This window comes from Haliotis rubra, unplaced genomic scaffold, assembly GCF_003918875.1.
Source record: "Haliotis rubra isolate DU_JTF1 unplaced genomic scaffold, ASM391887v1 Scf371, whole genome shotgun sequence".
Taxonomy (NCBI): Eukaryota; Metazoa; Mollusca; class Gastropoda; order Lepetellida; family Haliotidae; genus Haliotis; species Haliotis rubra.
This window is the reverse complement of record NW_025767048.1, coordinates 353,329-379,844: the sequence shown is the minus strand read 5'-3', so window position 1 is coordinate 379,844 and position 26,516 is coordinate 353,329. Positions and strand designations below refer to the sequence as shown.

The window sequence follows — 26,516 nt, the reverse complement described above, 5'->3', positions numbered from 1 at the left end:
CAGGATGCTTGCTTGTTTGTCTGTATTGAATCAACAACGCCTTCAACATTAAACTTGTATCAAATTTCAGAATAGGATCATGATGTTTAGATTTGTCAGCTCAGTTTGCGAGTTACAGAAAAGTTTCCCAGTATCACTTCATCCCACATCATGCTGTTGAAACACTGTTCAAAGGACCATTAAACAAAATAATCTAACTGATCTTGAACTCATGAAATAACTGACACTTGGCTCAGAAATCAGTGCTCGTAGATGTTTTAATCCGTGTGAGTAGAAATGCAACTGATGCGTGACTGGAAAATGACACCCATCCCCCCACTCAGTCTGGATTCCATGAGTGTTGGATATTTGTATATCAGTATAACAATGAATTTAAAATGTCAGGATAACAATAGCAATTAAGAAAATACTGTTTATTACACATGTCAATTTGTAACTGTAAAAAAGCACACTTGACACATTTTCTTCTATAAATCAGTCAAATAGTCTCAGGGCTCAAAAGATACTGCAAATGCTGGCTGTACATACAAAAATCTTTTTCAGTTTTGAACTGATTTTCAGACCAGCCAAAGTGTAAACTGGATATATATTCTGTCACTAAATAAAAAGGATCACCTTCACCATATAATAGCAATAAAAATGTTATGAAACATACTGGGTAAATAGCATGAGAAATTCTGCAATATAACACAAGACTTTAAAGTAATAGACATTGAACCAGCTTGAATACTTCCATACCTATGACAGTAATGAGGTTTGATGTCGCTGATTTTTAGACCTCAAAAAACAATGTAAACAGTATCATAATGAGCCATCAAGAGATTTTGTCTGAGGTCATGACTGAAGGATTGAGACAAACAGAATATCAAATAGTCGATCTTGATCAAAGTTGCCTTCTTGTAGTATTATGAGGGTATTAAACCTTCACTGCATGGACAGCATCTACTTGGAGTGAGTGAGTATTTTTTTAGCAATATTCCAGCAATATCACGGCGGGGGACACCTGAAATGGGCTTCACACATTGCACCCATGTGGGGGATCGAACCTGGGTCTACGGCGTGACAAGCGAACGCTTTAACCACTAGGCTACCCCACCACCCCTTGCATCTACTTGGAACATTTGCAGATACCAAAACTGTCAGGCCAAGAATAACAAGAACAGATTCTTGGGTAACTGCTGTTTTGGGCAACTGCTGTTTTGGGTAACTGCCAGTCAATGTTGTAAGTGTACTGGTATGTCAAAAGCAGAAAGAAAATGCTTCCCAACGGACTGTTTTCACTGTTACAGCAGCATAGTGTCCCAAGGCCATATTCTGTCACATAATAACCAACCATCATTGTCAACACTTCACGCCTCTATGACCTGTGAATACATGTATGCTTTGTTATGTTACTTTTTTTGACCAACCATCAAGCCAGGACCTGGCTACACGAGGAGTCAGTGAGTTAGTTTTACGCCGCACTCAGCAATATTCCAGCTATATGGTGGCGGTCTGTAAATAATTGAGCCTGGACCAGACAATCCAGTGATCAACATGAGCATCAATCTGCGCAATTGGGAGCCGATGTGTCAACCAAGTCAGCGAGCCTGACCACCCGATCGATCCTGTTAGTCGCCTCTTGCGACAAACAAAGGTTGCTGAAGAGCAATTCTAGCCCGGATTTTCACGGGTCGTTTCACGTGGAGGGAAACCAGTGAGTACTAGACCAATGAGCACTTTGATTGGATTGACAATACGTCTCATGCAGCCAGTGACACGGCCTTACAGCTTCTACTCTTCACACTGCTTCAGTGTCAGCAAGTGGTTACCATAAGTCCATGCAGAGAGTAAGGACAATCCTGTGAACTATTAATGCCCTCATTTCGTTACCTGACTAAAAACAGACATGTATCACTATTACACCACAAGGGTGACAATGTAATGTGTCCAAAAATGTTAAGTACATGTAATACCGAGATATTGCACCAATAAAGCCACGACCATTTGCAGCTTCCTGGGGATACAAGGTGAGGTGAGGTGAAATTGGGTTTAACGTCGTGCTTGAGAATATTTCGCTCATATGACAACGTGCATGCGTGTGTATGTGTATGTGGGGCTGCTTGTACTAGCCCAGACTTAAGCTGGTTTTATAGTGCTAGCCCACTGAGATACCATGCCGCAGTGAAGCATGAATACCCCACTCAGACACATTATACTGACTCCAAGCTGACCAGTCCTTGATGTACCCATTAATGCCGAACGCCAGGCAGGGACCAACAAGTACCATATTATAATGTCTGTTGGTATGACGCGACCGGGGGATACAAGCTATGCTGGCTATTTGGTGTTAGCAGGATAACAATCACATATTTATTACACAGGAGCAGATACCCATTTCCTGTTGGATGAAAGACGTACATTTTAAACAACCCAAGGAGGCACCACATTAAACACATGCTGCAAGGTAGGGCAGGACGAAGCCCTGGTAACTCTGGAGTCCAGCTACTGAACACAGTCAGTCACCCAACCACCTATTTCTCCTGAATCACTGCTTATAGTCCGTTTGGCTCAAAAGCGGACCGATGAATTGCAATCTAACTTGAAAACTTATAAACATAACATACTCAATGAAACGCTGATCATAATCAAAACATCATACCCACTCTGTGAGGTTTTTGCAGAATTTTTGTCCAAAAAATAATAAAGTTGTTTAACAAACTATCATTAAAATATTGACACAGTTCACTATTTGTTACGAGGGAGGAGTGCAGAGAAAGGGACAGCCAGGTGTTCGAGAAGCATGTTCACAGACAAAGTTATTTATTCATTAACCTGCGCTGTGCCGTCTCCATCCGTTCTCGAACACCTGGCTGTCCCTTTCTCTGCACTCCTCCCTCGTAACAAACAGTGAACTGTGTCAATATTTTAATGATAGTTTGTTAAACAACTTTTATTATTTTAGGACAAAAATTCTGCAAAAACCTCACAGAGTGGGTATGATGTTTTGATTATGATCAGCGCTTCATTGAGTATTTTATGTTTATTAGTTTTCGAGTTAGATTGCAATTCATCGGTCCGCTTTTGAGCCAAACGGACTATAGTGTTCACCTGATTTGTGACCACCACTGTATCACAGATGATCAACCATAGGAAGTTGTCTGTACACAAATTATGCAAATATTGCGTCTCTTTAGGTCAGACTACATAAGACAAAAAATAAAACAACTGTATGCGTTTTTCCTCAGTATACTGGAAGCTAGAAGCAGCCATGGTTAAATAGTTACGGCAAGATTTATTTTGCCATGAAAATCTGCACTATTTTGACATCCCAAGAATTTTCTTTCAAATTTCTGTTTTGACAAGATGTGATCTCTGTCAATTATAGTGACAAGCAGATATAACTGTATGGCCTACAGCACACAAAAAAACAACAACAACAAAAATGAGTCTAAAACAAACATAAACAAGAGTCATCAGAAGATGACATATCCCCCCCGGCCCCCACACCTTTGAAAGAAAAAAATCATCTGACAGTTACTTAAAGGGCAAGTGTACACGAAAATTAACCTTTTTGTCATGCACTTTTTCTTCATAAAAAGTGTTTATCAAGTAGTTTTATATCCAAACCAGTATATATATTAGAAGTAACTAATTTATTATTTGCGTTATATCAATTCATATTTTCAACATTTACCAAGAGTTCTATATCCACAATAAACACACCATGGCTTATGTCCCTTGGAAATGACGTCATTGGTGCCCAAACGATAAACGAATGACGTCGTCAGAACTTATTAGACCCATTTCGCGTGGTGCAGGTATAGGTGTGGTTCTTGTGTCTCGATGCGCTGAGCTACTGTTTTAATCCACATGTTGCCTAGCCGTCAGCTGGCTATGTGGTCAGTTCTACACTGTAATGACGTTGCTGTATACATTGTACTAAAAGTGTTACCACGTAACCAAATTGTATAACATATTCAACCTGAGTCGGTTAAGCCTTTCCAACAGTATCTTTTTCATGAAACCTTAAACGTATATGCACTACATCTTGCTTGCCATCGGTGAATGTGCGGCATTCGTTTGTTACTAAAGTTCTTACATAAATCGTACGATTCATCGTACCTTCACTTTTGATATCGATAGTACATATCCAAATACATCACGCAGATAAATGCAATTTGCAGTTTTGAACACTGTTTGAAATTCGTTTTCTATGATATCATCCGGCATTGTAGATCAAATTTACTGAAAATTACATGCTTCAGAAATCTCGCCAGTTTTGATTTACATTACTAAATCACCATTCACTGCGTTTTATGCGTAATTTATGGTATGTCTTAATTCAAATGTCAAATTTTACTGGGAGAAAGATGTGATCATTGTGATCCGCGATAGTTTTGTTGTTGTATGATCGAATCACCAAAGCTCGTTCTGAAACATTATCGATGAACCGAGAATCGCTGAGAATGTTTAGGAAAATCATAAAACGTCAAAGGGAATTTTTCAGCTACTTATATTACATAGAGTTTATAAAATCAATCCGTATAATCGTTTCGTTTAGTCCATGAAATCAATTGTATAATTCAACATCATCTTCCTTACATGAATCCTGAATTCCTCATACAGTTCAAAATAAACTGACAAATGGACACTGTCACCAATACAAAGACGAAGTGTTTCAGTGAAATCTAACGAAATATATCGAGGATATAAGATGCAGCTGTGAAAAGAATACTTGTTTTGAAATGTAATACAAAGCCAGTCTCAGATTTTACACTGTGTATCCGTCAAGCCTACTTGTTGCATACAATTGCTCATTAGTTTTAGAACATGCTGGGAAAGGTATCGTGAAAAGCGATATAGTTAAATAAAACAGGTGTATTCCAATGATTTTCTAGATTCGTCACAACATATAGTTTTTGGAAAGCATGGCTAATAACTGACGAAACTCACGCGCACAACGATGACGGTACTTCTCTTAATTGATGACTATTTCCCTTGGTCACAATAAAACCAAAAGAAAATAACAAACAGCAAACTGACAGAATTTTCGGACTACTTACATGTCACATTTATGCATATCGTTGTTTGAAACAACGAAAATTTCCTTCAAAACTCCGGGCACTCATGTCAGTGAACACATGCATTTGAAAAAGTCGCTTCCCGATAGTGATGTCATAATGGACGTCAACATTGTTATACATATTTGGTATTTTCTTTGGGGTGAGGTTATGAATGAAAATATACCACCCATCAATCCGTCCTGCTGCTTACATGTTCTGTTCTTATTCTTCTTCAGATTTTCACAAACTTTTTTCACGTGATTTACATCAGTTTTATTATCTTTTGATTTGGGACTAGACAGGAGACTAGTTTAAAATCAAGTGGCACCAATTACGTCATAACCAAAGGGCGGTAACTCTGGCCTGTTTAACTCGGCAAACAAATACCTCATATTGGCATAACATTTCAGCACTTATTTTGAGGGTTATACTTACATTGTAAGAAAAATGAGTGTATATTTTCAAACATTGGTATTAACTAATTAAAACAGTTCACTTTGATTCATATAAGAATAAATGTGATTTATTCGTGTACACTTCCCCTTTAAAGTCCAGCTTGATTTTAGACTAAGTGCAAATCGTTTCCATGGAAATGATGAAAAACATAAATGAAAAAATTTGCAAATAGCAAAAGGCACCACTTTGGGATCTGCCTCACATATCTGCCAAGTTTTGCTGAAAGATATTAAGAAATTTTCGAGTTGTGCTCCAGAAACGAAGCCCACCCCTCCCTTTTGAGACTAAGTTCGATTTGTTTCCATGGAAACCGGGAAAAATAAAAATGCCAAAAATCTGCAAATAGCAAAAGGCACCACTTAAGGTTCTGTTTGATATATCTACCAAGTCTTGTTGAAATATATTTAACGGTTCTTGAGTTATGCTCCGGAAACGAAGCCCACCCCTCTTTAAGACTAAGTCCAAAACGTTTCCATGGAAACCGAGAAAAATAAAAATGACAATAATCTGTAAATAGCAAAAGGCACCACCTTAGGTTATGTTTGACATATCTACCAATTTTTGTGGAAAAATATCGAACGGTCTTTGAGTTATGCTCCGGAAACAAAATGATTACGGACGGACGGACAGACGGACAGACGGACGGACCGACGGACGAGGCGATGACTATATCCCCCCGCATTACATGCCATGGGGATATAAAAATATATACAAACACTGGGTACACAAAAATGGTTAAAAAAAATAAAATAAAATAAATGGAAATTGGCTACACAACATTCAGAGTATGTTCTTACTCCTTCATCAGGTGCATGAGAGTTAAGAGCAGACATCTATATATGTACATGAGAGAACAAAGCAACAACAAAGCAACAACATCACAGTGAATCCGTCGTAGTTATTGGCACTGACTGGTGATGGTAAAGGACAAATGGACGCTGGAGTAATTTCAGGCAAGAGTAGTACCGATAGGAGATATACACTAAAAGGTAATTAAGTACTGACGAGAGGGGAATAGCTCTGATTGAAGGTGGGGACAGCTGGCTACCATGTCATCACTATTACCAATCCTAGTACAGAAGATGACACCTATAAACATTGTCCCCTTTCTGTGCATTACTTCTAAACACCATTCAAGAGTATGTTAGTAATAATCCCCATGTCCGATGGTGTGTTTGCCATATCTGACACATGATACTTACATCAAGAAATGTGATAAGGGACCGTTCATAATTTATGGCTTGGGGGGGGGAGGGGAGAAAGAACGAGAGAAGTGATGATGATTTTAGGGGGAATCCATTTTTTTATGGGGATCTAGGGGTAAGCAAATTTTTACACATGTATGGGGGCCAGCAAATTTGTACATAAAAATATGTTTAAAATTATGCTTAGAAATTATGGGAAGGGAAGGGGGGTCATTGATTTTGTACATGACATGCAAGGGGGGTCACTTATTTTGTACATGAATTGTAGGGGGTGTCATTCACATTGTACATGCTTCTCCATAAAAATCATTCCCCCCCCACAGCCATATATTTATGAACGATAAATAAAACATAAAAGTTTTTTCCAAACCCAACATATTATAAACTGTGTACATCTCGATTACACCAGCCCTAACAGTGATAACAATGATGACAGTTAGACAAGACCATTGTTTCCTGATACCATTACATTATAGAATTCAATGAGTCCTGTAATACAAAATAAGGACAACTAAACTGATTTTAAAATGCTTTAGTTCCACTATGAATGATGCATATTTTGACCTCAAACTTTGGTCCACGAATCTGTCACTTCAGGATCTGCTGTAGTGATCTACATGCTGATATATTCCATAGACACATTACCAATGCCATCATAGTCACGTACATAGTTAGAACAAATCGAAAATGCTATTATTTCTTCACCTGGAATAACTACTCTGTTGTGAAACCAGTCATACCTTTACAAACAGGATACATCACCACAGTATTTCAAACCCATCACCTGTATTTAAATCTATTCATAATAAGTTGTGAAATCTAAAATATTAAGTCCCAAAACAACAATATATTTGCATTATCCTAGCTAAGCATCTTATATAAAATTAGTGAAAAAAAACCATAATTCTCACTTATTTCTCATGTATATTCTTTAGGAATTTTTGTTTTGGAGTGGTTTTAACATAAGATATTTACAACTTGATGACCAAGTACAAATTCATGAAATTATACGTTTCAATCAAATAGAGTTAACATTGCAACACCCTAAAAATTCTACCAGCCCAACTATAACTGTTAGTGAAACTGGTCTAAGCAGGCCAGTTCTAATTTCTATCCTTGTATGAGCCCGTATGGTGTCTAGACCTTGTCTCCCTTGTGGGTTTGCCCAGAATTCAGGAGGCCAGACATGGCAAGGCCCTGAAAACAACAAAATATACAGTCCATTATAAACACAAGCAGTAGTGTGTATAACTGCAAAAACATCAAGCACTACTTCTCACATATTTCCAGATTAAAGTCAGTTTAACATGATGTTCACTATAATAATAAGGGACATTTGTAATGTACTGAATGCAGCACCATGGAGGGGCATGCTCAAAGACCTACAATATCATTAACGTTACCCAGGATATCCCAAGCTGCCTTTGAGGCGTTAGAAGGTTATAGTCACATGATTTATCCCACCAGGTATCCATTTTCAGCTTGGTGATCAGAGGCAAGTTTGAACAAACTCACTTGCCTAAGGTTAGACCACATGTATCACATTTCCATATTAAGGTCAGTTTTACTCGATGTTTATTACCTATCACATATTTTCCAATTAAAGTCATTTTAAAAATTCATATCCTGTATCAATTATCAGAACACATATTTTTGTAATGAAAAAATAACCTATTTCAAAAATTGTATTCTTAATCAATGTTTATAAAATCTTAAGTCACTCTTAAATAATATTAGCATTTGTTTTAATTTATACATGACTTCAGGATATGACACTTGTGTAGTGGCACAGAATATGTTTATTCACCATACATTTGTCAGTCATGACACCCCTACATTTTATAGCCACAGTTTTTGTATAATAATTTGTAAGGAAAACAACATATAGATAATAAAACACGAACATAAATCAACTTATCCCTACCTTTTTGCCGTGATCGAAACCCCTGTCTCTCATGGACTTGACCATGTCTGCTGGCCGGAATGCCGTGTCGAAGGCACGACGCTGGTTGTCAGTGGTGTTGCCGCGGGTGTAATGTAGTGTGCGGCCATGGTGGAGAGTGCACGACCCCGCCTTGATCTCCGCAGGGGAGCCCTCCGCCTGACAATACATGGCAACAACAATATTTTATACTTTTTATGTTAAGGTTGGATCATTTTTTGCTTACTGTTGAAACAAAGTCTTAGGTTTAGAATCTAAGCACCCAGTATATGTTTCAATAGAATATTGTTTTGAAAATTGCATGTAAGAAGATATATGTTAATTTGTAAGAGTGAGTGAGTGAGTATGGTTTAACACCACCTTTAGCAACATTCCAGTAATATCACAGAGGGGGGCATTAGAAATAGGCTTTATTCCGTTTACCAATGTGAAGAACCTGGATCCTTGTCGTGATGAGCAAATGCTTTAACCACTCGGCCACCTGATTGCCCCATTATTCAAGATGTTAAATGCATGCAATTCTTATATGACAACTCAGTATTATTATCACCTTATATTTCCATAATATGAAATACTATTTATGACATATGATTGCATGATTTCCCATAATTCCCAATAGTAAAATATGAATTTGGTGCATTAATTAACAAATGTGTATCAATAAACTCATATAAACCCTTTCCCATATTTGTTTGGACAGATGAAGCAGAAAACAATGACATTAGACAAACCTTTAAAAAAGAATTATCCATCAATTTCATGACTGTCAGTGAATGACTTTGTTTGTTTTATTCTGCTTTTATAAACATGATGACTGCACCATTTTAACCTTTAGTATTCCATACATAATTCAAATGACACGTAAATCCGACTTGTTGAATAATTATTGCAAGTTTTATTTGGAGATGTCATTATGCTGCTCTCCTGTCGAATGGGTTCAACAGTAGCATTGAGAGGATTAAAATGAGTTTTCTGTTGTCATCTCTTGGAGAGCACCCACCTCGCTGCCTTCACAGGTCAGAACATGGCATCCCTCTTTCTGGGGTCGGTGAGCTCGAAGACCATTTTTGTGGGAGCCAGGTGAGAACCACATACAACCAGAATCCCGGAACACATCATCCATTGCAGTCTGTGACAAAAAATCTTGATGAAGTCATCTTTGTCATGGTAACATCATGTTAATTCATCAGAGAGAGGGTTTTACAGTCTCCCAAAATAACAGTGCAACTTGTTCATATCGGAGTCACTTGCTACTCCAATATTACCTTTAACAGTAAGAAAGTGGTGAGGATGCTTACAAGATCATATTGCTATGCACCAATCCTTACAAACTATAATTCAATTTGTACATATTCAGTGACCTACCCAGAAGCTGACGGAACGCTTGTCATCAAGGGCTGGCCAGTAGGACTCGTCCTGGTGCCATGGCGTCTCCGTGTCGGTGTGAGGAGCCTGTCATACAGAACATGTTTGATCAGCATTCAGGTGACCACTACACTGACTGTATGACCATTTGTAACCATCTACTAACATGTGTCCTGGCCAACTCAAACAGACACACCTTGCCTCCTATAGAGTGAGTGAGTGAGTGAGTTTGGGTTTACGACGCTTTTAGCAATATTCCAGCAATATCACGGCGGGGAACACCAGAAATGGGCTTAACATGTACCCATGTGGGGAATCGAACCCGGGTCTTCGGTGTGACGAGCCAACGCCTTACCCACTAGGCTACCCCACCGCCCGCCCCTTGCCTCCTATAGAGATAGGTACGACTGACATTACACAGTGCCATCACAGCAATACTGAATATTCATATCAACACTTCTGGCTGAAGACTTGTACTGTTTGAGAGGCATCCTAGAAGCTGTAAGCAATAGGAATGACAAGTCTTTAACGATGATCAACTTCTGTACAATAGTGACGGTTCGGTATAGATACTTATACCATTTTCAAGCATGAAAATGGTATAAGTGTCATTCCTGAAGACTTATAGGTTGTGTCTTCAGTATGCAATGACAATAAACAGCTAACAATATACATGTATAAATCTTTTCCTAGTGATTTATAATTGAAATTGTTCTAATGTTTATTGCAAAAAAAACCCCTGAAGACACGTCTCATATTTGAAATCAGTCGACATCTGGGACATAACTACCCCATCCTCATTACAAAACCAAATAGCTTCAAACTACTTAATCGAAATCTATTTTCGTAAGACTAAAAAATCCACCCAATCCTTCCCTCACTGAAAAATTGAACCCAATTACTAACCAAACATTTTAACTTTATATAAGCACCAAAAGTCCTAACATAACCATCCATTACTCATCCTACACACATACACCATCCAATTCCATTTATTGTGAATTCTATTGAAACACATCAAGTGAAGTTCTTCAGCGACTTCAGCATGTCCTACTGTGCTACCTCATACAAGTCTAATCACCTTAGAGAGAACCATGTCAAAGTCGAAGTCAGCATCGTCTCCAATGATGATTTTAGCAACGGCCGATGTTCGTGCATGGAGGGGACCCTAGGGTGAAACAATCATCTTATTGCTGCATGAATTATAATATATTGAATCTTGGTAATTATCACTACTAATTCACAGACTTGAACATAATCATAAAGTAATTTAGTTCAGAAAAGCCTTAAATATTTTTCTGCTTGTCAAGAAGCACACTGGGCTCTATGTTTAATAATCCAAGGTGACACCCTTGGTAAGACATCACAGACTGATTTTTTAATCATTTTAATCCAGTCATGATACAGAGTCCATTAGCAGGAATGGCCTAATGGAAACGTTAATGACAAATAGAATGCTTGTTTAAACAATCAAATAAATATATAATGTGGTGTTTTTGGTAGAGGATAATAGTGCGACGTTGAGATTCCGGAGAACAATAGCATGACATGGAGATTCAGGAGAATGATAGCATGACATGGAGATTCAGAAGAATGATAGCATGACATGGATATGCAGGAGAACAATAGCATGACATGGAAATTCCGGAGAACAATAGCATGACATGGAGATTCAGGAGAATGATAGCATGACATAAATATGCAGGAGAATTACAGCATGACATGGAGATTCAGGAGAATGATAGCATGACATGAATATGCAGGAGAATGATAGCATGACATGGAGATTCAGGAGAATGATAGCATGACATGAATATGCAGGAGAATGATAGCATGACATGGAGATTCAGGAGAATGATAGCATGACATGAATATGCAGGAGAATGATAGCATGACATGGAGATTCAGGAGAATGATAGCATGACATGAATATGCAGGAGAATGATAGCATGACATGGAGATTCAGAAGAATGATAGCATGACATGGAGATTCAGGAGAATGATAGCATGACATAGAGATTCAGGAGAAAAATAGCATGACATGGAGATTCAGGAGAATGATAGCATGACATGAATATACAGGAGAATGATAGCATGACATGGAGATTCAGGAGAATGATAGCATGACATGAATATGCAGGAGAATGATAGCATGACATGGAGATTCAGGAGAATGATAGCATGACATGAATATGCAGGAGAATGATAGCATGACATGGAGATTCAGGAGAATGATAGCATGACATGAATATGCAGGAGAATGATAGCATGACATGGAGATTCAGAAGAATGATAGCATGACATGGAGATTCAGGAGAATGATAGCATGACATGGAGATTCAGGAGAATGATAGCATGACATGGAAATATGCAGGAGAATGATAGCATGACATGGAGATTCAGGAGAATGATAGCATGACATGAATATGCAGGAGAATGATAGCATGACATGGAGATTCAGGAGAATGATAGCATGACATAGAGATTCAGGAGAATGATAGCATGACATGGAGATTCAGGAGAATGATAGCATGACATGAATATGCAGGAGAATGATAGCATGACATGGAGATTCAGGAGAATGATAGCATGACATAAATATGCAGGAGAATGATAGCATGACATGGAGATTCAGAAGAATGATAGCATGACATGGAGATTCAGGAGAATGATAGCATGACATAGAGATTCAGGAGAATGATAGCATGACATGGAGATTCAGGAGAATGATAGCTTGACATGAACATGCAGGGGAATGATAGCATGACATGGAGATCCAGGAGAATGATAGCATGACATGGAGATTCAGGAAAATGATAGCATGACATTAATATGCAGGAGAATGATAGCATGACATAGAGATTCAGAAGAATGATAGCATGACATGAATATGCAGGAGAATGATAGCATGACATGAACATGCAGGAGAATAATAGCATGACATGGAGATTCAGGAGAATGATAGCATGACATGGAGATTCAGAAGAATGATAGCATGACATGGAGATTCAGAAGAATGATAGCATGACATGGAGATTCAGAAGAATAATAGCATGACATGGAGATTCAGGAGAATGATAGCATGAATGAACATGCAGGAGAATAATAGCATGACATGGAGATTCAGAAGAATGATAGCATGACATGGAGATTCAGAAGAATGATAGCATGACATGGAGATTCAGAAGAATAATAGCATGACATGGAGATTCAGGAGAATGATAGCATGACATGACATGAGAGAATATAGCACGACATGGAGATCAGGAGAATGATAGCATGACATGGAGATTCAGAAGAATGATAGCATGACATGGAGATTCAGAAGAATAATAGCATGACATGGAGATTCAGGAGAATAATAGCATGACATGGAGATTCAGGAGAATGATAGCATGACATGGAGATTCAGGAGAATGATAGCATGACATGGAGATTCAGAAGAATGATAGCATGACATGGAGATTCAGAAGAATGATAGCATGACATGGAGATTCAGAAGAATGATAGCATGACATGGAGATTCAGAAGAATAATAGCATGACATGGAGATTCAGGAGAATGATAGCATGACATGGAGATTCAGGAGAATGATAGCATGACATGGAGATTCAGGAGAATGATAGCATGACATGGAGATTCAGAAGAATAATAGCATGACATGGAGATTCAGAAGAATGATAGCATGACATGGAGATTCAGAAGAATAATAGCATGACATGGAGATTCAGAAGAATGATAGCATGACATGGAGATTCAGGAGAATGATAGCATGACATGGAGATTCAGGAGAATGATAGCACGACATGGAGATTCAGAAGAATAATAGCATGACATGGAGATTCAGAAGAATAATAGCATGACATAGAGATTCAGGAGAATGATAGCATGACATGGAGATTCAGGAGAATGATAGCACGACATGGAGATTCAGAAGAATAATAGCATGACATGGAGATTCAGGAGAATGATAGCATGACATGGAGATTCAGAAGAATAATAGCATGACATGGAGATTCAGGAGAATGATAGCATGACATGGAGATTCAGAAGAATAATAGCATGACATGGAGATTCAGGAGAATGATAGCACGACATGGAGATTCAGAAGAATAATAGCATGACATGGAGATTCAGAAGAATGATAGCATGACATGGAGATTCAGACTGACTGACTGACTGAGTTTTAGTTTTACGCCGCTTTTAGCAATATTCCAGCAATATCACGGCGGGGGACACCAGAAATGGGCTTAACACATTGTGCCCATGTGGGGAATCGAACCCGGTCTTCGGCGTGACGAGCCAACGCTTTAACCACTAGGCTACCCCACCGCCCCTGGAGATTCAGAAGAATGATAGCATGACATTGAGATTCAGAAGAATGATAGCATGACATGAATATTCAAGAGAACAACATTCAGGAATGGTGAGCAAAGAAAATCATAATTAGACTGTACACTGCATACACAGCCATTGCTATCAGAGAAGGCTTGACATATATACATGACTGTGCTACAAGGCCAGCTGACACTGTTGATGAACATTACTGTCAGTTGATGGCCATCCAAACCATTAGCTGCAAGGTCAGTAGTTGCTATCAGGGTACAATGCCACTACCTTTCAGCAATTTAATTATTGAATGGTTTTGAGTGTCAATTCAGTATATGTGCCTGGCTACAGCTAGTTGTTCGAGATTGAAAGAGAGTGTGTCTGTATGTGAATGTATGCCTGCATGTGTGCATGCATTTGAATGTCAGCACTGAGCATGCAGGGCCAAAGCCAGTGAATAGTCAAAGTGTGTTTGGTGAAGAATGATCCGCTTATACAAAACTGAGCTACGAGAGCTCCGTAGCCACAAAAGGTTTGGACAGAAACTTTCTACAGGATCAAAAATTTTTTTTTTAAATTAACAAGCAAGAAAGCGTCAGCCAACAATGAAGTTTATTTCTGTACACCATTATATGAATCTGAGTCTCAAATGTTTTCCTGTGTGAGGACATGGATCATCTAAGGCACTGCCACCTTCTACAGATGGTTTGCTGAGGTAAACTGTTGGTGTAATGTTTTAGCTAGTAACTTGCCGGCAAGGAACCAAACCTGTCCATCATATTGATAAAAGGACCATTGTATGTTGGAGAAAAGTTCAAAGTGACCCAGCTCATAAATATTTACTACTTTGGTGTAAGTCGCAAACTTGACTTGACAAACCATGGTTCACAATAAGTGAAAATGTAGGCTTGAACAAATGAGATCTTGTTCACCCACTGACACCACATACAGGTAAAATGGACAGTCTAACATGCTACAAGACAACTATAAACTACCCTCACACTGAACATGTCCCCTACCTCATTCAAGTGGTCCACAAACAGACTAGGCCACATAATCTGGCAGATATTCTCCTTGTCACTTCTCTTCCGGTCCGCTGCCACAAATATACAAGTCTGTTTCACATGCATTCTCTGGTGCAATTTTTCTGTCAGCTGTCACCAGCTATCTACAGTATGTACTACAACACTCACAGCAACTATGCAACCAACAGATCCAACATGTTACTTCACAAGTGATAAAGATCTAGTATCAGCTTCAATCAAGCTACCATTTCCTCTATTATGAGTTTAAGGACAACAATGTCATTAAAATCAGCTATGCTACGAGAAACAGATAAAGGCACACAGGGAAATTCAAGTGTTCCTATGTTCGATATGTTCCAGTTTTCATCACCAGCTTTGAATAGCACTGTGGGAGGAAATCTGAGAATAAATAAAGGAACACTGCCATGAAGTGGCGTTACCGTATTTGTTTCCTTCAGTATATTTCAGTTTTAGTGTAAAAAATTTCGATACCTGTCATAGAAATTCATTTATCTCAACCTAACTCTTAACATGTTTAAAGAATTATCCACGTTATCACTGTCATAGGCAGAGTGAAAGGAAGGAATAAGTTATATCAATGACTTTGTAAACAGGACTCTACCAATCCCACATTGATAACTTGCTTTCATTCATTTATTGCCAAACTCAACAGGGCGTAATAATGATTGACAAGATTTATACAGTACTGATTGACATACAGTTTGGACTGATTGAGTAAGACTTAGAAACAAATAATTTCAGGCGCTTTTATCCCTTTAAATATAATGTGCTGTTGCATTTAGTTTGAAAAACATACATGACTTTGGTATAGATTCAGCCCTGCAAACAACCCAATCTCTCGTCAAGACCTGACGGACTGGGAACTTTCTAATCAGTCAAATAGAATAATTACATTGAAGGCTTCCTATTCTCATTATTACTGAGCAATATGTTCAAAGCAGTAGATCTTATTTCTGTATCTCAAACATGAATGTAAACAGGCAGTTCTGAAGTGAGAATGTTGATCGTCAACACAGGAAAGAACGCACTATCGAAGGAGAATGTGTGATCGTCTTGGTTTTCTTTTGTTCAAACTAAACTTTCCAGAATCAAGCACAATGACAGTAAAGAAATATATCAAACAGAAATAGAAATTGATCATGTTGAAAAAATTAAGATGAAACTAAAACAACACATGGAATGGAAATTGTGTTTTACCATGGTTTCCGAGGTCATGTCGGTGAGTAGACGTATTTATCTCCCCTGAAAGCATCTTCTCTACCAGGTCTGAAGGGAAAACGGTTCATTGGTAAATACAAAGTTGTGCTGCTCAAATCTAGCAATTTCATTGATAATTGGCTGCTTCAAATTTTAACCAATGATTCAATTGCTAAATTTGTGCTAATCCCCTTTTACTCAATCAGAATGTCCTAATAGTGTGTTTTAACACTAATTCAGTATAAAGGCTGTGGAGCCTGAATTGACCCCAGTCTTAGATGTTTACGTTTGTGAAACCTATGAAAATAAACTATTTATTATGGTGCTGACAAAACCAGAACCAGAATTATAATCTGTGCACATCAAGGACTCAAACCCACAATCGTATGTTTATGATATACCTAAAGATTGCGAGACATCACATCAACATTTTGGCATCTTTGATCATAAAAAGGATATAATTTCAGTGCATCTTTCTTTTAGCAGAAATGTTCATATTATTATACCTTTGGCTAACACTGTAAGTTCCAGATTAAATTTCCAAATATCTCAAATGCTGGGTATCACCTGTATGTCTGAAAACATGTTCATTTATTAAACTGAGCACTTGACTGAATAACAGTATGGATCTTAAGCAGTATAAAGTGTTATTTAAACTGACATGGGTTGCACAACAACTAGATATTGTGATAAAAATCAGTGAGTGAGTGAGTGAGTTTAGTTTTACACCGCACTCAGCAATATTCCAACTATATGGCGGCTGTTTGTAAATAATCTAGTCTGGACCAGACAATCAAGTGATCAACAGCATGAGCATCGATCTGCCCAATTGGGAACCGATGACATGTGTCAACCAAGTGAGCCTGACCACCCGATCCCCTTAATCAACAAGCATGGGTTACTGAAGATCAATATTCTAACCCGGACCTTCACGGGTCTGATAAAAATCAGGAAAAGGGCAGTCAATACTTGTCTTACCTCGATAAACAGCCACTTCCTTTGCATTGAGGATATTCTCAATTATCTGCAATGAAGAAAAATTCTAATGACAGTGGAAGTCATCTGTGAGTGAGTGAGTGAGTGAGTGGAGTGAGTGAGTGAGTGAGTGAGTGAGTGAGTGAGCGTATGACAGCAATGTCACATGAGAAGTGGAAGTCATCTGTGAGTGAGTGAGTGAGTGAGTGAGTGACAGCAATGTCACATGAGAAGTGGACTTCACACACTGTACTATGCAGGCTTCATGCAGGTCTTCAGAGTGATGAACAAACACTAAACCACTATGCAACCCCTGGAAGTCATCTGTATTGATATTAATATTACTATTATTAACACTTTTAGAAGGAATGAATGATAGTATTGTACATGGGATTTCTAAAGAACACTTTAATCACTCATTGTATGTGCTGTTTAATCCCCATAAGAGGATAAACATAATAAATAAGATCAGTTTGAAAATGCAAAATCTGTCTTCTAAAACAAACATATAACCAGTGTATGAAATAAGCCAAAAACCCAGCCACACATTAGGGCTGGTAACTTCAAAATGTTACCAGACCAGACCCCAAGATATGGTGAATGGAACATCTAAATATGTCATCAGACCATCGGGCTGGCTAGCTGTAAATTTAGACCGTCCGTCAGAAATCTAGCCCGTTTCGGGCGGTCAGACGGGCCTTATTTCATACACTGATATAACAGTAAACATGTAAACATGCGAAAAACCAGTGCATGCAAATCTGCTGGGGAACGATATTTCATGCATTTTTAATCAAAAATGATGATTATGTATATGATGATATAGTGATGATTAAGTATATAATGATATAGTGATGATTATGTATATGATGATATAGTGATGATTCATGGTATAAGAACTCACATAACACTTCAACGTTTGGTTGCCTAATCACAAATGAAAGTGACATTGAAAGCAACATGGTCTCAGCGATGCCTATGTTTCCTACTATCATGGCCAACAAGCCACTGATGTTGTGGGGAATGAGAACAAGCACTGCCCTGAGAATTGGGAATATTCATGAAGTGGAGAACTGACTTTAATTTCAATTCATGGACTCTTTTTATCTAAACTTGAGGACAGATGAACAGGCAGTCAAGCAGATGACACATTATAACTACCAAGTCCTCTTTTAGCCTTGAAGCTTGACAAGCATAGTGTATCAAAGTTATATTTGTGACTCAGAGTTCACACTAAGTGACATTGCACTCAAACAGGGATTTTTTTCAAAATACAATTGGGAATTTTGTAATAGTGCATATTTTCTTACATTCAGGGGTATTTAAACATTACTGTACATTTAATCTACTACAAACCTCCTTTAACTTATCACATGTTGCTTCTGTTATCATTAAAACACAAGCTTCCTCAGCTAATCCTTTACATTTGTAAAAACTGTATTTCTGATTTCCAGAATGCAAACCTTAGCTAACATATGCTACACACTTGCTCCTGAACATTTGCCTCTGAGAAGTTCTAGATAAATCATGGCAGGAAAACATTCCCGGCGACAATTTCTGGCTCTGATTCACCACAAGGGATTGCCACACTATTAACCTTATTTCACTCTGTTGCGTGGTACATTCATCTCAAACAGAAACCCAAACAATGGATTTAAAAATACCATGAAATGATTAAAAGCATTTGTTGAAGTTTTATAATGAAAGTAATGTATTGAACTTTCCTTTCTATATTGTTTGTGAATTGTTTAAGAATTATGGATAGGATGGCCTACATTTCTGAAATAAAACAATACATGTAAAACATATTTAAAACCATTCTTACCAAATATCCATCATTGTTGAATTTTTCTTTAAATGTTGCCATGGTTGTGTCTTCAACCATTCATCAATGCTATTGACATCTGTCCAAGACACACATGGTAATTCTGAAAAACAACACCGTCATATTATATATCTTTAAAGCTGCAACATAAATGCTGACAGTGTGATATATCACAAACAGCATAAAGACCATTCAATGAATACACAATGACCTTCACTTTCACTGCGAAGGATTCATCACCTGCTTTCCCCATAATTCACATGGATATATATATATGACCTGAAAGAAGTTTGTCTTCTTCAGTGATGATCATTATTTCCACTGTGTCTGGACTCAGAGTCTGGAATGCAGTGACTGAGTGAGTTTGGTTTTATGCCGCCTTTAGAAATATTCCAGCAATATCACTGCAGGGAACACCAGATCTGGGCTTCACACATGGTACCAATGTGGGGAATTGAAACCCGGACCTTGAGCATGCAAGTAAACACTTTAACCACTAGGCTACCCTACTGCCCTGTCTGGAATGGAGGTTTCATCAATAGTCACAAATTGTTTCAAGAAGGGTGTTTCAAGCAGCGGTGGCAGAGTAGGCTAGAATAGGTGCCTGACTGTGAGTGTGGGTTTGAATCCCGAATGGGGCTCAACCTAACAAAAGTACTGGAATCATACTTCACTGAGAAAGTGTAAACACACATAAAACATGTATTACATATGACCATTTCTTAATGGCATTGTGTGTTCACATATCAAACGCTATCTATATACCATGTCTATTGTTTATTGTATGTTGGAATGAACTATGGGATGACAAGGAAGGATAAAAGCTGTAATTGTCTAAGGGACATGAACCCCTTTCTCAAGCATTTGCAAGGACGTATCATGGTACTCTTTGTTAATTTTATTATTGGGTTCACAATTTTAGCTGCATAGATTCTTCACCCAAGAATACCTAGAGAACAGGATGAGGTGGTTGTCAAATTTAATGGCTGAAGGAAACCTTCATGGAAATTCTGCCCAAGCTACTTTAAATGGTTAAATAAAGGTAATTCAAAAGCCGATGCACCCTCAAAGTGTTAGCATCTTTTAGTAAGCCTTCCTAGCTTCATGTTTTTTTAATTAAATGTGTTTCCTCACACATATCTTCCCGGGGCATAACAAATAACTGAATTGTTAAATATCAGGGGCGGTGGGGTAGTCTAGTGGTTAAAGGGCCACTGATCCAGAGCAATTTCTGTGGACTGGTTGTTGCTTTTGTTATTGTTTTTCACCAGTGAGTACCCGGATGATATCCCAGAATTCATGACTGGTTCGTTACCTCTGCTGCGCCACCCGCATGTGCAATTGATAGTATAAGAATAGACTGATCAACAAAGATGAAATCTTTTTTACTCGATAATCTTATGTTGATTTTGTTGTAAAATTATGTAGACTTTGATGAATAATTTGGTTTCTTATAAAAAAATATTCACTTTAATAAAAATGCTGATTTTGATGTAAAATTTTGATTTCATAGTAATGTTGACTTTATAAAAATGTTAACGTAAATGCATGTAGAATTTGATTCAAGAAATAGTTTGACCTTGAATTTCGTGAGAAGCCTGATATAATAGCATTGTTTTGAAAGTAAGGCTAACTAAGTACATGGGGAGTCTTGGGGAGAATAGTGAGCTTGGGTTCACTACTAGACAATCTGAAATGGCATTATTTTCATAACAAATGCAAACATTTTAAGTTTAACAATCTGCCAGTGGTAAAACATGTTACGACTGAAATAACGAAGTCAATGTACCTCTTTATATTTTGTCTTGGAGAATGTATCCATCAATATCCACATAAAGGAATGAGATGCCATTCATCTGCAGCTGACAAAGTATCCTGTTCCATGTCATGTGTCTTTCAACAGTCTAATATGCGAAAAAGTGATCTATCGTTTCAGGTTTTTCACATTGGTGTATAGTCCCATTGGTCACCCAAGATAGCACACCTGGCAACTAATTGCATGATGTCCGCCATTCTTTCAAAAAGTAATTTAGTTAGCCAATAATGAGCAATCAATCAATGTATTGGCGTTTAATCCTTTGAAGGAAGGGCGTTGTTTTTACACAGGCACTTTACGACAGGGTGTATTCAGTATAGATGAGTAAATCTACATACATAAACACAACCTTTTGACAAATCCGCTGTGCAGGATAAAAGCAATTAATCAATCAGTGTATTATTGGTTAATCCTTTGATCGATGTTTGTTTTGTAACTCAGCTGATAACTCCTCTTATTGCACTTCCATGCACATATTACATAAGATGTAACACATTTGCCACATCAGACCTCAATTTATAATGATGAGTATTTACTCCAGACACAAATGCCAAATGGGAACCTTTGTCGGGTAATCTGAGTCAGGTGTTATCACTAATTTTACCTGTTATAAATTCATTAACTGACCCTCAAGTGAATGATGACAAATAACATGTGTAGGTTTACCACCAAACAAGGGTTACATCAAGAGAGTATTAATCGCTATATTGCCTGCAAGTTTGATTGCCTGAAAAAAACCTTATGGGCCGACACTTTTTTGAGGATACGAACGGAACTTCATTGTTACACAAGAAATATATATAAGGTTTTGCTGTGTACTTAGTTAAAAACTGTATATACCTATGTACCTAAGTAAAATTTCAGATGTATTTTGCAATGGCAAAGTGGCGTTGTTTAGTCTATGGATTCAAATATATCAAATGTGTATTTTTGATATCATAGCATACATAAAAGACATCATATTTTTACATGATTAAATATTGAGGTAAAAAACACAGAAATAGGATCAAATTGGATCAGTCACTACAACATCCAAACATTTGAAAATCTGAAAAAGCCTATACACTGCTGGGATACTTTATTACAATCAGACAAGAACTACCGGGGATATTTTCAAATAACGGCATCTGATGGGCATCCACCCTTCCTAATGTCCCACTGATTAGTTTGAAAAAATTATGCCCAGGTGGACAGTAGCCCAGTCCCCGCGTGTCCGTCATGGTCGAGGGAGCAGGGGCCAACCAGTTTGCGGTTAGATTTCGTAATTAGACTGTTGGCGAGAAACATCAATCGCTCTGGATCAGTGGCCCTTTAAAGCTTTGGCTCGTCACGCCGAAGACCCGGGTTCGAATCCCCACATGGGTACAATGTGTGAAGCCCATTTCTGGTGTCCCCCGCAGTGATGTTGCTGGAATATTGCTAAAAGCGGCGTAAAACCGAACTCAGTCAGTCAGGCAATTAGTTAAATATCATCATTCATGCATATTCTTGAAGTCATTTCTATTTTTTTCTCAGGCTTAATGTTACTTCTGTGTGAACAATTTTGATTTTCTACATAGGCGCCCGACTCTGATATATAAATATATATATATAGGTCATGCTTATAAATATATCAGAATATATATATAGGTCATGCTTATAAATATATCAGAGTCGGGCGCCTATGATTTTCTACTAAATCTCTAACTGCAGTTATTGTCAGATGCTAATGACCCTTTGAAAATAACCTTACAACATGATTCCAGGCCGATCTTTTGAATATAACATCTGGCAGTGTTCGAAATGTCACAGGAGATAAGAAAGAGTAGGGCCACTAAACTACCTAGAATAGCCTACATGATATACCGAATATTTCCGGTTACCAATCTACCGGAGTACGACCTGTTTATAAAAGTAGGCTGGCTATTACTGATTGTCACTACAATCTGTGTTGTACTTATAACATGTCATGTACAATATTTAGCATGTTCAGAATCACAACACGTACTGCTCAATATAAACTGTAGCCAAACGATATGTAGTACCTACACATACCTGAATTTCCGTTCATATTTTTCTCTTGCAGTGCTGTTGACATTGTTGTTGATGTTGGGCGTAGATCAAGCTCCTCTCAGCGACAACTCGTTCCCGAAGCTTGCATAAACTTTGAAAATGAGTGTGGCGGCGCTGTTGAGGAGCTTGCCTCCAATGACGCGTGCTACTTGATGCACAACTAATAAGTTTTATAATTAATTGATAAAAATAACAAAACCTTTTCACAAATGCTTGTGAAAATATGTAAAACAATTTTTATTTGGACTTATTTCTTACAAAATGTTAAATTAAGTTCAATAATTTTATGGCAACTTTGTTGTTAGATTGTGTAATATACATTGAAGTAATTTGAGTTGCTCGTCAAGAGATAGTACAAATTATTTCGTCTGCAAACTTGGATTGCGTATTTCACATAAGAAAAAAGTGTTATGATGTTCCCGTGTTCGAAGTCCAATGTGCACAAACAGCATAACAGGCCTTTACACACCAGAAACCCCAGAAATTTAAGTGTGTCTGACATTTCTGTTAGTTTGAAAATACGAGTGACGACTTTGTTCCAAGAGGTCAGTTGAGCTGAAGGGTAGTTGATCGAGTCAGTACAACATATAGGCCCGAGTACGTTGCTGTACACAGAAGTATCGGCATCAGATGGGCATCCATTGTTCTCTGCTTGTTTAGGTTGAAATTAATTAACATGCGCCCTTTTGGTATGTGTATCAACATTGTCCCAAAGTCTTTATCCATTGCCCTTACAGATATATTTTAGTTTCATGATAATGACATTAATGTCCAATATTGCATCCACTGGCAAATCATCTCATGGCAGCTTATGAGACGTAGGTGGCAGTGTTAGACTGCCCGATTGAAAGCCATAGATCAGTATCACTGTCTCCATGCTGTGTCCAAAACCTGGTCAGTAAAATGTTTTCTTGATGATGTAGATTGTATGAAACATTTTGACGGGAGATTATTTCCCAAACTGGAGTAAAATATCTCCCTGATGAGTTATGTTACTGTTCTAGTTAATAGTTGTAATTTATTAACAAGAAATAACTTTGTTTTAATTACATCTTTCAGGACGGACACCAAGATGTGTGATCTTGACGAATTAAAAGACGGTTGTACGGAAAACTCAGCTCCATCAGGATTACCTCCATCTGCCCCACCTTGGCTTGATGTTGAAAAGTTTAACAGGGGTAGAAAATTCTTTCAGGAGTATTTATGCAGCAATTTTCTGGCAATGTTTACATCTCTTGTTGGTGGACTGAGTGTCATAAATCTTCTGGAACCTCTTGTTTTCACAAAAGCCTCAGATGACCCCAAGAAATCGTTGAAAAGGTACTTCAGCACATTTCACCATGTCACATGTTGGCACTATGGTAATGTCTGGGATAGTGAAAGTGATGCATATCAGTCTGTCATTTATGTCAGGAATATTCACAACAAAGTTGCAAAGCAGATGAACAGTTCACAGCAGCCGGAAAGACTGTATTTCTCCCAGTACGACATGGCATTGGTGCAGTGTGGATTTATGGGATGCATTGTCCTTTATCCAGAATACTTTGGGGTTCCTTTCAATCAACAACAGATTGATGATTATGTATATTTTTGGAAAGGAATGGGATACTTGCTGGGTATATCTGACAAATATAACATATGTAATGGTGGTTATAGTTGTGCTCGAGAAAAGTGCAAAGGTATTGAAGAAAGAGTTCTTATTCCTGCTCTGAACAATCCACCCAAGGATTTCCTTCCAATGGCCGAAGCATTCATAGGAGGAGCTAACCTCCCATGGAAATTCAAACTGTTGTCCTTTGTGTCAGTCCTAGCTTTTGGTCTGGAAGCTATGGGAGAACCAAGACCCAAGCTAGGCCTGAGTGATACTTTGAGACTTTATTTCCTCAAGACTGTGGTGGTACTAGTGCGTTACAGTGCTTTCTTTCGAAGACGGATAAACAGAGCCATGGAAATGATGATGGGCTGTTCAAAAATGACATGATATCCTTCATATATATATATGAAAAAGATTCTTCTTCTAAAAGGCTGTGAACACTGTAAATATGCTCTTAATTTGTTTCACTATTGCAGGTTTTTAGAAAGCTATGATAAATAATTTAGCACTTTAGTTTTTACATAACCAAAACAGGAGAGAACATGAGGATAAGTTTTTGCAGAGGCTGATCCCAGTAATCATGCATATTGTCTAAGACAGACCCACAATTAATCTTTTGTTCTTCTGCTGATACATTATTCCATTCCAGTAGCTGTACACAGGTATGAATGAAAAAAAATTTCTCCATATTGCCATTAATAATTTCAGTGTTATAAATTTCAATCTTATAAATAGTTTCATGAAAGTGTTTACTGAAGATAATATGTATAGAAATCGATATGACAATGGCAACACCAGAAGTAGATTTTGTTATTTATACCGTGCATATGGTCTCGTGTTTTAAATAATTTTAATTCTATGGACCAATATTTGTTTAAATTGACAGCCTCAGGGTCGGATTAGAGCTGTTGGTATAATCAAGTACAGTGACCATTTCGCATGAAGTGATTAGCAACAGACGTATCTATTGTACATGATATTAATATAGTGTTCCTTGATCCCCACTGAGGAGTTATGCATTGTTTCCCCCATACATTGCTTGTTAACCTTTGTCAGATTAGGAAGAAGACAAAGCCTTTGAGAGGAAACCTTTACAATCCAAACCAGGGTCTTGAAGGAAAAACAAATTGCACCCATAACAATTCTCCAAGTCGAGAGAATGACTTTGCGAGTTCAAAGGACTGATGCCTCCCTATGACACTAGTGAAACAAAAAGTGAGTGAGAGTTTAGTTTTACGCAGCACTCAGCAATATTCCAGCTATATGGCGGGGGTCTGTAAATAATCGAGTCTGGACCAGACAATCCAGTTATCAACAGCATGAGCATCGATCTGCGCAATTGGGAACTGATGACACGTGTCAGCTAAGTCAGCAAGCCTGACCACCCGATCCCGTTATTCGCCTCTTACGACAAGCATGGGTTACTAAGATCAATATTCTAACCCAGACCTTCACGGGTAGTGAAACAAAGAGCATTATCATTTTCATATTTTATTTCACCAGTTAAGTCACATTACATATCACATCAAAGTACAACAATACACAGACAAAAGGTTCAAAGCTCTTGTAGGTACTGTTCATACCTATTATAAAATCACATCACAATAAAAAAGAGAAACAGATGTAATAAGTGCCTTTTTCCAGAAAAAAATCCAACACACAGAGTAAA

The 26,516-nt window shown here is 37.9% G+C and overlaps 2 protein-coding genes across 4 annotated transcripts; one reads left to right on the top strand and one right to left on the bottom strand.

Moving 5' to 3' along the window:
• Positions 1-7,504: 7,504 nt before the first annotated feature.
• On the bottom strand, positions 7,505-23,348 carry LOC124285968 (probable alpha-ketoglutarate-dependent hypophosphite dioxygenase). Its single transcript, XM_046722270.1, has 10 exons — positions 23,236-23,348; positions 19,386-19,488; positions 17,564-17,609; positions 16,586-16,654; positions 15,362-15,438; positions 11,095-11,181; positions 10,014-10,100; positions 9,649-9,777; positions 8,631-8,807; positions 7,505-7,903 (listed from the first exon to the last, which is right to left on the bottom strand). The coding sequence occupies exons 2-10, from the start codon at positions 19,443-19,445 to the stop codon at positions 7,844-7,846; spliced, it is 792 nt and encodes a 263-aa protein (XP_046578226.1). The 5' UTR covers positions 19,446-19,488; positions 23,236-23,348; the 3' UTR covers positions 7,505-7,843.
• On the top strand, positions 22,535-25,851 carry LOC124285966. 3 transcript variants are annotated; one of them, XM_046722266.1, is made up of 2 exons: positions 22,535-22,588; positions 24,313-25,851. In XM_046722266.1, the coding sequence occupies exons 1-2, from the start codon at positions 22,560-22,562 to the stop codon at positions 25,232-25,234; spliced, it is 951 nt and encodes a 316-aa protein (XP_046578222.1). In that variant the 5' UTR covers positions 22,535-22,559; the 3' UTR covers positions 25,235-25,851. The 3 variants fall into 3 exon arrangements, with proteins under 3 accessions (XP_046578222.1, XP_046578224.1, XP_046578225.1); XM_046722268.1 differs by lacking the exon at positions 22,535-22,588 and adding an exon at positions 23,616-23,798; XM_046722269.1 differs by lacking the exon at positions 22,535-22,588 and adding an exon at positions 23,616-24,147.
• The last annotated feature ends 665 nt before the right edge of the window (positions 25,852-26,516 follow it).